The 12,413-nt window shown below is 45.6% G+C and overlaps 3 protein-coding genes across 3 annotated transcripts in view; 2 read left to right on the forward strand and 1 right to left on the reverse strand.

Annotated features, from left to right (window-relative positions):
* The window catches only part of LOC144107669 (major facilitator superfamily domain-containing protein 4A-like), a 422,352-nt gene that overhangs the window by 112,755 nt on the left and 297,184 nt on the right, over nt 1-12,413 (forward strand). The gene's annotated exons all lie outside the window — the stretch shown is intronic.
* LOC144108764 (uncharacterized) overlaps nt 1-12,413 on the reverse strand; it is a 31,646-nt gene that overhangs the window by 5,442 nt on the left and 13,791 nt on the right. The gene's annotated exons all lie outside the window — the stretch shown is intronic.
* On the forward strand, nt 10,561-11,379 carry LOC144107239 (uncharacterized). The gene has a single exon (XM_077640237.1). The coding sequence runs from the start codon at nt 10,561-10,563 to the stop codon at nt 11,377-11,379; it is 819 nt and encodes a 272-aa protein (XP_077496363.1).

The following is a 12,413-nucleotide window of genomic DNA, read 5'->3' on the forward strand; positions in this document are numbered from 1 at the left end:
GTGGGATCCGAACCCACGACCTCCACACCACGAACCCACACACACTTTCTTGTAAAGGTGTGTGAACAGTTTGCAAAGCTTTTAGCAAAGTTGGTGAATCATACACAATTTGTGAATTACACTGGAGGAATATCATCAGGACCAAATACCTCGGCCTGATTAACGTCTTGGAATAATATACCAATCCTGTTAACTCAAAATCTGACCTCTGGCATGCGGTCTAGCTTAGCAGGCGGTGTAAATCTAACTGCATGTGAGCAAGATGGTATGCAGATGATGAATAACCACTGCAAAGTTTTGTCTGACATATATTATTGTTTATTCAAAAACTAGTGCAGGTATGAGGTAAATAAATTAGTAGAGGAGGCCCCGAGTAGAAACTGTTGGGGGACCTCCTGCTATTGTATATATGATGCATATTAAACATATGGTAGATAGCAACTACATATTGGAAAACAGGTGTAGCAGGAATTAAAAATCACAACAAAAAATTTGATTAAGCATACTCAATTTTACAAACCCATTAAGGAACACGGCAAAAAAAAACAATACTATACAAAAGCACTCAAGCAATAAAAGGCATACACAATAAATGCAGGGTTCATTGGCATGGCAAATGAGGATAATTAAAAAGTACAGACTTTTTCAACCTTTTATGGAATGATTCTGTACTAGATGATTAGATGATTGTTAGTAGAGAGTTGCAGACAGTGATTACTGAGAATAATGAATAAAAGTGAAACTCTAGAATATCATCACTTTTCAAGCCAGGTATAAAGCTGTTGTCTGCACTAAAAAAAAAAAAAAATCCGGGCGTAGTGTAGAGTATACCGTGCAGAGACTGTAAAACCATGTGTATGTGGGTGAAAGTGGAAACTTCGTTGAAAGGTTGAAACAACACCAGTATGATGTTGCAAACAAGAAAGCTTTGTCAAATGCACTTGCCGAAAATTCTCAAAGCAAGCAGCATCATATAGATTGAGCAACGCGTGCATTTTGAAAACAGAAAATAATCTCCAGAGTTGTCTATATCTAGAATCCTTAATGATTCAGACAACCAAACACACTCTTAATCGCACTGACGGCGCACTTCCTAGTGCATACGCCCACTGCCTAGGGCACATTTTCAAGCTTAAATAGCCAGCCTTTCACGTCTGTACCTGTTTGTGAACAAGGCTTCCGTGTGGAGCCGAAACGTCATTTAAGAGGTCATTTTATTTTGGTCGGTATTCTGCCTTCTTCATGTACACCCCGAACCAGATGGGTTTCCGTCTAACCCTCGACTTCATCAACTTAATCAACCCTAGACTTCATCAAAGAGCAATCGCCGAAATCTGTCAATTTACTTCAGTGACCACTCGAGTGATTCAAAGGGCACTTGAACTTCAACACGACATGCAAGACTCTTGGCCTCATTCCTCGGCCCCCCGCCTCAACACGCCTGTTGCAATAAGTTTCGGCTACAGCATTGTCGCCAAGGCTGAACGACTTAAACTACAGGCAAGATGTTTGGATTGCGAACAAAAGATTAGGAAACTAGAAAACAAAGCTTTCTTTGCACGGTGCCAGCTAGAGCACCAGTAGTCAGCAATATTCCCAAGCGTGCAGCTGCACGCCAATTTTCAGGCTAAATTATCTGCTGCCAGAGCAGAACAGTCCCACGAAAACAAACTCAACAGGCTCACACATGAGGATAGGCCTGCACGCACCAACATCACTTTGTCAACAGTCCACAACCTGTCCTCTTATAAGCCTGATCCTGCTAGAATGTCTGTACTCAACCTGGGCCTAAACTTCAATGTTGCACTGGCTCCAGACCAAAGAAAATATTGTATGCGCGGTGGAGAACGCGATCAGCAAGGTGGAACCTTCCCGCCGCGAAGAAGCACGTACTCGCGTACTCGGCGCTCTTTCAAGGCTGCAACTGCTTCAGGCCTCCTCGACACTCTCTTCAGTTCAGTGCAACACCATCAAGTACTCCAGGCTAATGCCGATATGGTCATTCTACCAGCTGACAAAGGAAATGCCACTGTTCTTCTCGACAAGGTCAACCACAAAACCAAAATGCTGGCCCTGCTGAATGACCAGAGCACTTACGTGTCTCAAGAAGGATCCGATGGCAAAGATAGACACAGTTGCAAAAGCTTCTATCGGACGTGTTTTTACGTAGTACCACCCCAACATAAGTCCCTCTACTTAGCGCTACTATGTCACAATGGCTCAGCACCGGCATTCTATGTCCTTGCTAAGGCACACAAAACAGATGTTCCAATGAGGCCTATAGAAGATTTTACCCATTCACCCCTCTACAAGCTCTCTGCCTTCCTGCACCGCATACTGGCTCCGCTCATTGGAAGAACCCCCACCAATGTGCCTCATTCTTCTGACTTTATAGAAGAAGTTCGAAACGTGCGCCTTGACGACTGTGACATGATGGTCTCTCTTGATGTCAAGTCGCTCTTCACGAGTGTTCCAATTGACTTAGCAGTCGAGGTTTGTGCGGCGGCCCTGGAATCTGATGCTACTTCGCCTGGCAGGTCGCCAATTGATGCGCCAGATCTCAGGCGACTCCTGCGTTTCTGCCCGAGTAGCACATAGTTTACTTTCGACCAGGTGTTTTACAAACAGGTTCATGACACAGCCATGGGTGCTTCAGTTTCTGTTACCGCTGCAAACCTAACAATGCAATGGCTGGAAAGCCGCACACTAGATTCATTCAGCCCACAGCCAAAGATTTTTGTGTGGTACGTTGATGATTGATTTGCTTTTATCAACAAGGATGCTTTAATTGATTTTACAGCACATCTTAACAGCATCGAAAGAGCTGTCCAGTTCACAGTCGAAAAAGAAGAGAATGAACAGCTTCCATTTTTGGATGTCTTAGTGAAACAAAGCCATTCCGTGCTCTCATCCAAAGTGTACAGGGAGAGCACTCATACTGGCTGCTATCTTCTTTCACTCCCTTCACCCAGCCTCTCACAAGAGATCAGTGGTTGCCTCGCTTTTTCTTCAGGCAGACTGGATCTGCACAGAGCCAGAAGACGTGAAGGCCGACCATCGAAGTGTTCGCAAGGACTTCTCCGAATGTGGCTACCCGTTGCCTTTCGTTAACGCTGTGGAACGCAAACTGTTGCAACCCCCACGATCTGACAGCGGCCCAGCCGCCAAAAAATGTGCACCTGTGCCATACGTGCCCGGGATCAACGAAGCCTTGGCACGCATCTTGCGATCTTATGACGCTGAGATGTCACACGTGCCGGCGAAAAAGTTGTGGCAAGCCCTCGTCAAAGTAAAATACTGCCTGCCGAAAGAAAAATTTCCGGGCGTAGTGTACACTATACCGTGCAGAGATTGCAACCATGCGTAAGGGTGAAAGTGGAATCTTTGTTAAGGTTGAAACAACACCAGCATGATGTTGCAAACAAGAAAGCTTCGTCAAATGCACTCGTCGAACACTCTGAAAGCAAGCAGCATGATATAGATTGAAGCAATGCGCACATTTTAGAAACAGAAAAGAACCTCTAGAGCCGTCTATGTGTAGACTCCTTAATCATTCAGACGACCGAACACACTCTTAATCGCACTGACGGGGCACTTTCTAGTGCATACGCCTGCTCTTAGAATGCACATTCACAATGTAGTCCAAAGTGTTTAAGGGAAACACTAGAGGCAAAGTGCATTTCAATTAGGCAGCAATTACTCATGAGTTTCTACTTGATCGCAGTTATACAGTTGCAGAGCAAAGCTAGACAGCTTTATCAGAAGCTTTGCAGCTAAAGGAAAATTCGTCTTAGTCTGGGGATAAAACCAGGGACCGCAGCCTGCCTGGGCAGTCACTCTACATTTAAGCTAACCAGGATGCCTAGCAGATGCCATGGTGCACGAGGTCGAATTGATCAACAACCTGAAGCAAGAACGGTGTTAGTCTCGCTCTGAGGTGTCGATAATTAGCTCTTTTTACCTAAATGGTTTGAAGCTTCTGACACCGTAAGACACCACACAGGAAATAGTTCGGGATAGCCCTTGGCCTTTTGCTTCTGACAGCCTATGCAAAAGTTCTCGAGGCAGCATGGTCACATTGAGTTAAGTGTATGTCTCTTCAGTCTTCTTTACGTGCTTTAAATTAGTCCGGTGCCTTCCACTAAGGCGACCCTTGTAGCCGGCGGGTTGTTTTGGGATATTAAACCCTACAATTTACAAATTTTTCACGTGCGGTACGCTGGAGCCATAGATGGGGCAGAGAGAAAGTCAAGAAGAGAGGCAATCCATTGATCTTTACGCTGCTCAGAAGGCACGTCGGAGGTGGTGAGCGAAGGCGCAGCGGATTCGAGGGCAGAGGCTGGCAAGCTCGGCCGGTAGCGGGGAGTGGGACAAGGCATCAGCATCATGGTGCTTGCGGCCCAACTGATATACGACGCATATGTTATATTCTTGGAGACGGAGAACCCATTGAGCCAGGCGACTGGATAGGGATCTTTTAGCGAAGAAAGGGAACATAGGGCATAGTGGTTAGTGACTACGTCAAAAGGACGGCCATTATGATAAAGTTGAAACTTGCCAAGGGCCCAGGCAATGGCCAAGCAAGGCCACCTTAGCCAAGCACTCTTTAGTATACTTCATACACTATCTGGTGACTGACTAGCGAGGTAGAGCTGCAGTAAACGTTTTTCCAAGAACTCTCGTCCCGTAAACTTTTCTCCCCGATAGTACATATATGAATAGTGGTGTGTCGCGTCTGCGAAATATACGGTGCGGCACTGCTGTATTCTTGTAAACGCGGCTTATCTTAGCCTGCATTCTTTACCCGTCCTTGTGAAGCGTGATATGACGCCTCGAGAAACGGGGTTGAGACTGCACAATTAATAGCTTCGCCATATCTTCCATGTACCTCCATGAATGCTAGCACCTCCGTTCAGCTGCTGCTGTGGTTATTGTGCTCGGCTGCTGACCCGAAAGACGCGGGTTCGGTCCCGCAGCGGCTGTCTCATTTCGATGGAGGCGTCTGATGGATGTGCACGCTAAAGAACCGAAACCAATCTTGTTTCGGTTAGGATAGAGCATTTGATTCAAGAAAGAGTATCTAGACCTATAGGTAGCTTGTAAATTTCTGCTTGAAATATTTCTTATGCCTGGCAGATCTGCCGCTGCCGTGACGCAGGCGCTGTTGCGACTCGGACAGGAAAAAATGGTGCCAGTTTTAGGAATAACATTTTCACGCTTCAAAATAAGACTCAAGTTGGTGCAGTTGTAGGTAAATATGCTTCGATGACAACAAAAAAAAATTAGTGAAGTCGCCTCCCGAGTGCATTCTTTGCAGAGTTTCGGTTTTGATTTTACGGTTGGCAGTTTTGTCTAAAATCTGTACTTTCATTATTTTTGCTGTCAGCTTTTATTGTTTCTATAATGCTATTGTGGTGTCCTTTCTTAATTATTCTGAGCCATGCTTACAGCTCTCTGGAATATGAAATTGCACATATGAAAGATCTGTTTTTAGATGGACCAGCTTACAATTAGTCATTATACAACCTCACTTACACAGCTCTAGACACGATATCTGAAAGCAATCTTTGTACAACGCACAGTTATGAGCAGCTTTTATTGCTCTCTCAGTGCATAGCAATCGTGAACTTCATGTTAACTGTAAATTATTTAAGGAGAAAGTGCACTTTCGAAAGTAATTTTAAAGTGCTCTGAAAAATTTCAGCCCCGAAATGAATGCTGCATAACTACACACAGCATAAGCATCAGTTATCACTGGGCAACCAGCTGACCTTATGGACCTCCTTCACCCCGCGACGTCACGAAGATGCGGTGGCGCTGATGTTAGCAGCGACTTTCGCATGGTAGGCAAAACAGGTTCCGCTTGCCCGTGCCTACCGCAGCTGCCGCAGCTACCGGCGGCTGCTTCAAGACTGTGCACTGCAGAAGCAGCATGTATTGACCAGCTGCGTCACTGCTGGATCCGCGTAGCAGCATAAAAAATTATTAAATTAGCCTCGATAGGTTTCTCGCGCATAAATTCCGCATTCGGAAACTGGCTAACAGGCATTGGGCCACGGTAGTAAAGCGCGAAGTCTGGGAGTCGATAGGCACTGCCACTCAATGCACTTAATAGCATGCAAGTTACTGCGTTCATTCACCTGAACTTCAGGATAGTAGGCTGAAAATTGCTCAAGGAAAAAAAAAAGACATATGCAGCTGCACACGTACTTATCACCTTGAGTCGGAGTGCACGGGGCGCCGACAGGTTCACTCCGCCCCCAAGGAATGCGTTTTTTTGTTAATAGCACACCATGTTTTAATGGCACGTTTTATGACATTTAATATTTACTTCAAACTGTTTCTTGATATGACGACGTAATTATTTCATTCGAGTAGTAAGAAGTGTGGTAAGTTGTGTCAATCTTGTGCAGTCGCGTTGGTGTGCTTAGAATAGCGTACCTTAAGTGTGCTAAACGCCATATGCTTTTTCATTGCATCATGCATGTGTCATGTTTCATGAGGTAGTACATGATCGCGAACCTTGTTTGGAAAGAAGCAGCCGCAGGCGTGCTACTAACAGACACGTGGCGAGATTGAGAGGGGACACGGCAATGAAAAGTGTTTTCGTTATTCATGCATGCGATATTTTACTAAACTTGGTGCAAATATGAAATTCCTACGCTAGTTTCAGAAATTCCTTTTATTTATAGCTATACCTGGTGCAGTTCTGGGTAATTATAATTAAAACCGTCGTCAAGTCCCCCCAAGGTCTCAAATAATTGAGTAGATAGTGCGCAGTTTTTTATGCCAGCATGTACATAAAGCCCTGTTCTGCACGATGACGGGATTAGTTCTTTTCCTATATGATCAGTACTTATGCATGCATAGTTACATGAAAACGTTTCTTACAAGAAATAACTAACACAGTACTGCACGTGTAGGGAAAAAAATCGAGAGATTTATTACGCTCCTCAACGTCTCAGGAATAGTTTGCGACAAATGGAATCATTTGATTTTCATGCGAATTATGAAGGTGAGCGATCCAGTCGCAGAAAATGTGAGAGGTCACAAAACGAACCTTAAAGTTTATTCCCTCGTTTATGGCATCTTCGCTTTCGCTTTGGTCAAAGAAATGCGGCACTGAAATCAAAGAAATCACCTCACAATTTTTGACGACCACACTTCTAAAAAGCGTAATTTATAAATTTGTACTCAATATTTTGCTATAATTTTTCGTCACGAAACTAGACGTCAGGGCTAGGAAAGAAAATAATCCTAGAAATCAAAAACTTTCACCAAATCGACCAGCTTAACAAGAGGACAAGTCGGCCTGGCTGGTGCGTGGTCATGCGGCTAAAAACAGCGCTAAGCGAGACAGGAGATGAGGGACACGACGCTGTCCCCACTTTTCGCACAGCGCGACATGTACGTATGTCAGCAGACGATGAGCGCATGTCTGCTCCGACGAAACAAGGCCAGCACTTCCCCTCACTATTGTCCCGAAGTAAAATCATTCCGGCTAGTGCAGAGTGTCAAAACTTGTTTTATTCAATGCCTAGCGCATAAATAAACGGCAGGAACGCTTTCTACATGTTTACTACTAACCATATATACAATACAGTGGCAAACTATTTCTCTTTATAGGCCGCACGTGGGCAACGCGAGCTCGTGTACTTCAACAAATTACTAAGTTTGAAGCATCGACCATTGCTATGATTCGCAGAAACTGGAAACGCGCCTACAAGCCTTGAAAACCCGTGCTCAAAACCTATCCGCGACGCCACTCCCCGACCTTTTGCCTACCACGAGCTCGCTAGCGACTGCAGCGCTGCCTCGTTTGTTTACAAACATGCAGGAGGTCTATAGGGGAAGCTGCCGCAGTGGCTCACTGGTTATGGTGCTCGGCTGCTGACCTGAAAGACGTGGGTTCGATCTTGGCCGCGGCAGTCGCATTTTGATGGAGGCAAAATGCTAGCGACCCATATACTGTGTGATGTCAGTACACATAAAGGAACCCCAGGTAGTCAAAATTATCTGGAGCCCTCTATTACAACCCCCTTCATAGCTTAAGTCACTTTGGGACGTTAAACCCCACAAATGAAACAAAACTTAAAAGAACACAGATGGATTAAAGTTGACCTGCTTTTTGACAGACTATGATAGTCTATAATGTCAAAGGAACTGCTGTCACTAAAAACTGAGCTTTCATAAGATAGAAAACACCAAAAGGTGAATTATAGGTGTCATCACCAGCTGATTTTGCAAGTAAACTGCATGCTTAGGCACCAAATTTGGGCATGGATTGTGAAGACTATGTTACACTGCCATTCACTTCAAAACGGTGGTAACCCGACCTTCTCAGTTCGGATACCATGAGTTTGGCTCATGGGGCAGGGAAACTTTTAAATTCAAATTTCTCAGCCATAATTAGCATTTGCCGGACAAACTTCAGCATATCCAAAAAAAGCCAGAAAATACCAGGAGGTTCTAAAACATTTCCATGATTGAACAAGATGAAAATAGCCCAAGTTGTGGCAAATTTCTAACCAAAAACAGCACTGCCTAGAATATTTAGCAGTACCATTCACAGTACCTTGTCCTTCAAGACTTCTTTCTGTTCCCCTCTGAGAAGAAAGTCCACAGGGTAAACTGTTCTGTGGTCGTGGAAGAAGGGCGCAGCCATTGAAAGACCCCACTTCTCACAAGAAATTCTGGACTGCCTCAAAAAAGTGAAAAACACATTTCAGATTAGAGTATTGGATCAAATGGGCATTACCTTGAAGGAGACTAAATGTGGGACACAGAAAAATAAATACACAATTTTCTGATACAAAATCTCCCCTCATAAAACAATATGTTTGCCTAATTTCAGCCATACATTTATTAACAGTATGAATGACGATTTTGAGACATAGGTGAGAGAATGCACTAAAAAAAAGGATATCTCCACATGGTGCGGCCCACAAAATCGTAATTAGCAGACACATTGAATTAAGCTTGCTCAAACGGCACTCTTTTACGCCATGTATTTATGCAGTCTCTTACGCACTAAAAAGAAAAAAAAAACGGATACATCCACATGATGTGGCCCACAAAATTATAATTTACACATGCCTTGAGTTAAGCTTGTTCAGACGGCACTATTTACGCCATGTATTCATGCAGTCACCGTGGTGCAAAATGCTGTTCATTCAGGTGCGAGTTCCTCAACTATAACAACTCCTATACAATGTTGAGCAAGTGGAAAAATAAATGTGAGGGTAAACTGTTACACTTCCAATATAAAAGGAATGTGGTTTTATTTTCCTGCATCTTTACCGTAATGAAAAGAAAAGGCAACAACTGCGATGTCCCAGTGACAGCACAGTTGTGCCAGAAACTGCTGAGGAAGCGGCGATAGCACTAGCTATGACTAGTAGTAATGCTGACCTGATCTTCAGCGATTCAAAAACAGCCATCCGAAATTTGGCGAGGGGCAGAATATCTGTCACAGCGGCGCGGTTGCTGAATCGGGCCACGGAGCGAGGGATTACGGAGACGGAAATTGTCTGGGTACCTGCACACTCTGGGAACCCTGGGAACGGGACGGCTCACATGAATGCTCGAGGTTTCGTCAGCCGAGTAGGTGAGCTGGACGTCCCGGGAAGGTCCACGAGAGATGGGCTGGTATCCTTTCATGACATTACTAATCATTTCAGACTTGAGCGGAGGATTTACCCACCCCCGGACAAGCAATTGGTGAAGGCGCAGGAATGCGTCTGGAGACGATTGCAGACTAGATGTTTCTTCAACCCATACGTATTGAGCAAAATCTACACGGACATTCAGCCGGAGTGCAAATGGTGTCACGAATTGGCAACCTATGACCACATATTATGGAGCTGTAGCATAGCACCGCCACCGGCGGACATTATGCGTGGTCCTTCCCTCGAGCAGTGGGAGGCCGTGTTGGCCAGCTCAGACCCGGTCGTCCAGACCAGGGCCGTGGAGTGGGCCACCCAGGTCGCCGTCAGCCATGGGTTGATGGCCATCTGACACGGAATCGTCCACACATGCTCTCTGACGAAAATAAAGTTTTTCCATCCATGTCCCAGATAAATTACTCACCTGCATTAAGCTTCTCCCATACTATCCATATGGCAGAAATCGTTGCTTCCCCGCCTCATTGGTGTTCAAATAAATTACCTGCGTGATCCATGAAAACAATGAAAGCGAACAAAATACTCATCTTGAATTGGGCTTGTCTGAACGGCACTCTGATAGTCACCGCAAGCGGCAGACATCATTGCTGTCATCGAAAAGCACGAAAACCCAAAGGCGGGAGGGTGCCGCCATTTGCAATTACCGGCGTCGCGTCTATTTTCCACACGTGCCATGGCAACAGCTGCTCCGCATGCGCGTTGACGTAGGCAACGATGACATGTACATAGTTGTCATGGCAACAGCTGCTCCGCACGCGCGTTGGCGTGGGAAACATTGAGCTTGTCTTCAGCAGCTAGCAAACGGAAACACGCGTACCGGTCACTAAACCGATCACGGGAACGTGGCGCCATCTGGCGCCCTCAGGGAGATCTGCGCATGCGTAATCGCCGCCGGACTCGAACGGTGGCGTCGCCGCCTCTCCAGTCCAGTTCAGAGCACCCCGGTTCGGAGCAGTGTCAGGTAGGGGACCAGGCTCGTCGATCCTACAGTGCTGTAACACAGCGGGCTTTGAGTGGGCACGAGAGAGAGGTAAAAACGGGCACAGAGACTCGTGACAGTAGCATACAGCGGTGGGAGAGACAGCTAGTGCGATCAGGAGGACAACAGTCGCAGTTAGCAGGCGAACGGTTACAGCGCAGGAGGATTCTGGTAGTCGGGGGCTCGAACGTAGCGAGGGTTGAGGGAGGCGTTTTAACGACAGTGAAAGTGGACAGGCGGGTGCAGGTAGAGGCCCAGTCAGGGAAGTGCATGGTAGATGCAATGGCCAAAGCCCAGGAGGTGGTGGGGGAGAACATGGATGGTGAACACCTTGTCATTATCGATCCTGCTCTCAATGATGTGCTGAAGGGGAGGAGCCAAAATCTTGAGAAGCAGTTAGAAGTGGGGATGCATAGGCTTAGAAAGGCCTCTGAGAGTGTGCATGTGACCATATGCACAACCCCAGAGGCCCAGAGGCAGGCTGGCGAAACGGAAAGAAGGGTCGCTGAGGCTAACTGTGTAATTAGGTTAATGAGTCGACTACTAAGATACGGGGTAATGGAAGTTAACAGGGAAGTGTATGAGGTCAGGCCCCACCCTTTTGCACAGCATGGCATTCACTACAATGACGGCACTGGCATGAGGGTGGGTAGTAGAATAGGTTGCCAGGAAACAGCTTATTTGGGGGGACCCAGAGCTCTGAGGGAACCAGTGTAGAGAAGGAAGAACCAAGATCAAAGGGACGATGGAACGATAGGGGAAGAAATAGACGCAAGCACCAGGGCCAAGTTAATTCAGATATAGGTTTCATTAGCATGCAAGGTGGCAGGAATAGACTGAAATGGGAGGAAATAGAAGAACAGTTAAGGCAAGAAGAAATAATGGTATATGGTTTAGTGGAAACACATCTTAGAGACATGGAGCAACCACCCTGTAACCCCGACTACACATGGGAATATTGCAATAGAACAGAGGGCAGCAGAAAGGGGGGTGGAATTGGAGCATCCATTCATAAAAGTATGAATTTTCAAAGGGTTAAGCTGGGATGCAAGGAACATTTATGGCTAAAAAGAAAAGTGGCAGGGAAGCAAGCACTCCTTGGCTTTGTATACCTGTGGACAGGAGCTAATGCCAAAGAGGAAAACAGGAAAATGTTAGAATGTTTTGCACGCGACATTGTTGAGCTGGGGGGACAAAGCGAGATAATTATATTAAGCGACATGAATGTACACATAGAAGACCTGGATGGTTACACAGATTCGACAGGAAGCATGCTACAGGACATGTGTGACAGGCATGATTTAGTTGTATGCAACAGTATTGAGAAGTGTGAAGGGCTAATAACATGGGAGGCAGGGAGTCTGCACTCGACCATAGATTATGCACTAATGTCACAGAGGATGTATAATAGATTAGGGGTAATGAGCATAGATGAATATGGTTCCAGAAGTCTAGGTAGTGACCACACGCGTATCAAGTTGTGTTTCAGAAGAGAAACCAATGTAGGACTGAAGCGAGATGAACAATCAGAGGAGAATTTTTACTCAGAAAAGCAATCAAAAGCAGCAGCCAAACAAATTGAGAAAGTTTTTTATGAGGATGATGAAACAGAATGAACTTATACCAAACTAACTCGATTACTGGAACTAGAGCTAGCTAAGGTGCAAGTAAAGCTGAATGGGAAAAGACGCAAACCCAACAGTTGGTGGGATGAGGAGGTCAAGAGGGCGATAGAGAAACGTCAGGAAGCG

This window comes from Amblyomma americanum, chromosome 10 (assembly GCF_052857255.1).
Source record: "Amblyomma americanum isolate KBUSLIRL-KWMA chromosome 10, ASM5285725v1, whole genome shotgun sequence".
In the NCBI taxonomy this organism is placed as follows: Eukaryota; Metazoa; Arthropoda; class Arachnida; order Ixodida; family Ixodidae; genus Amblyomma; species Amblyomma americanum.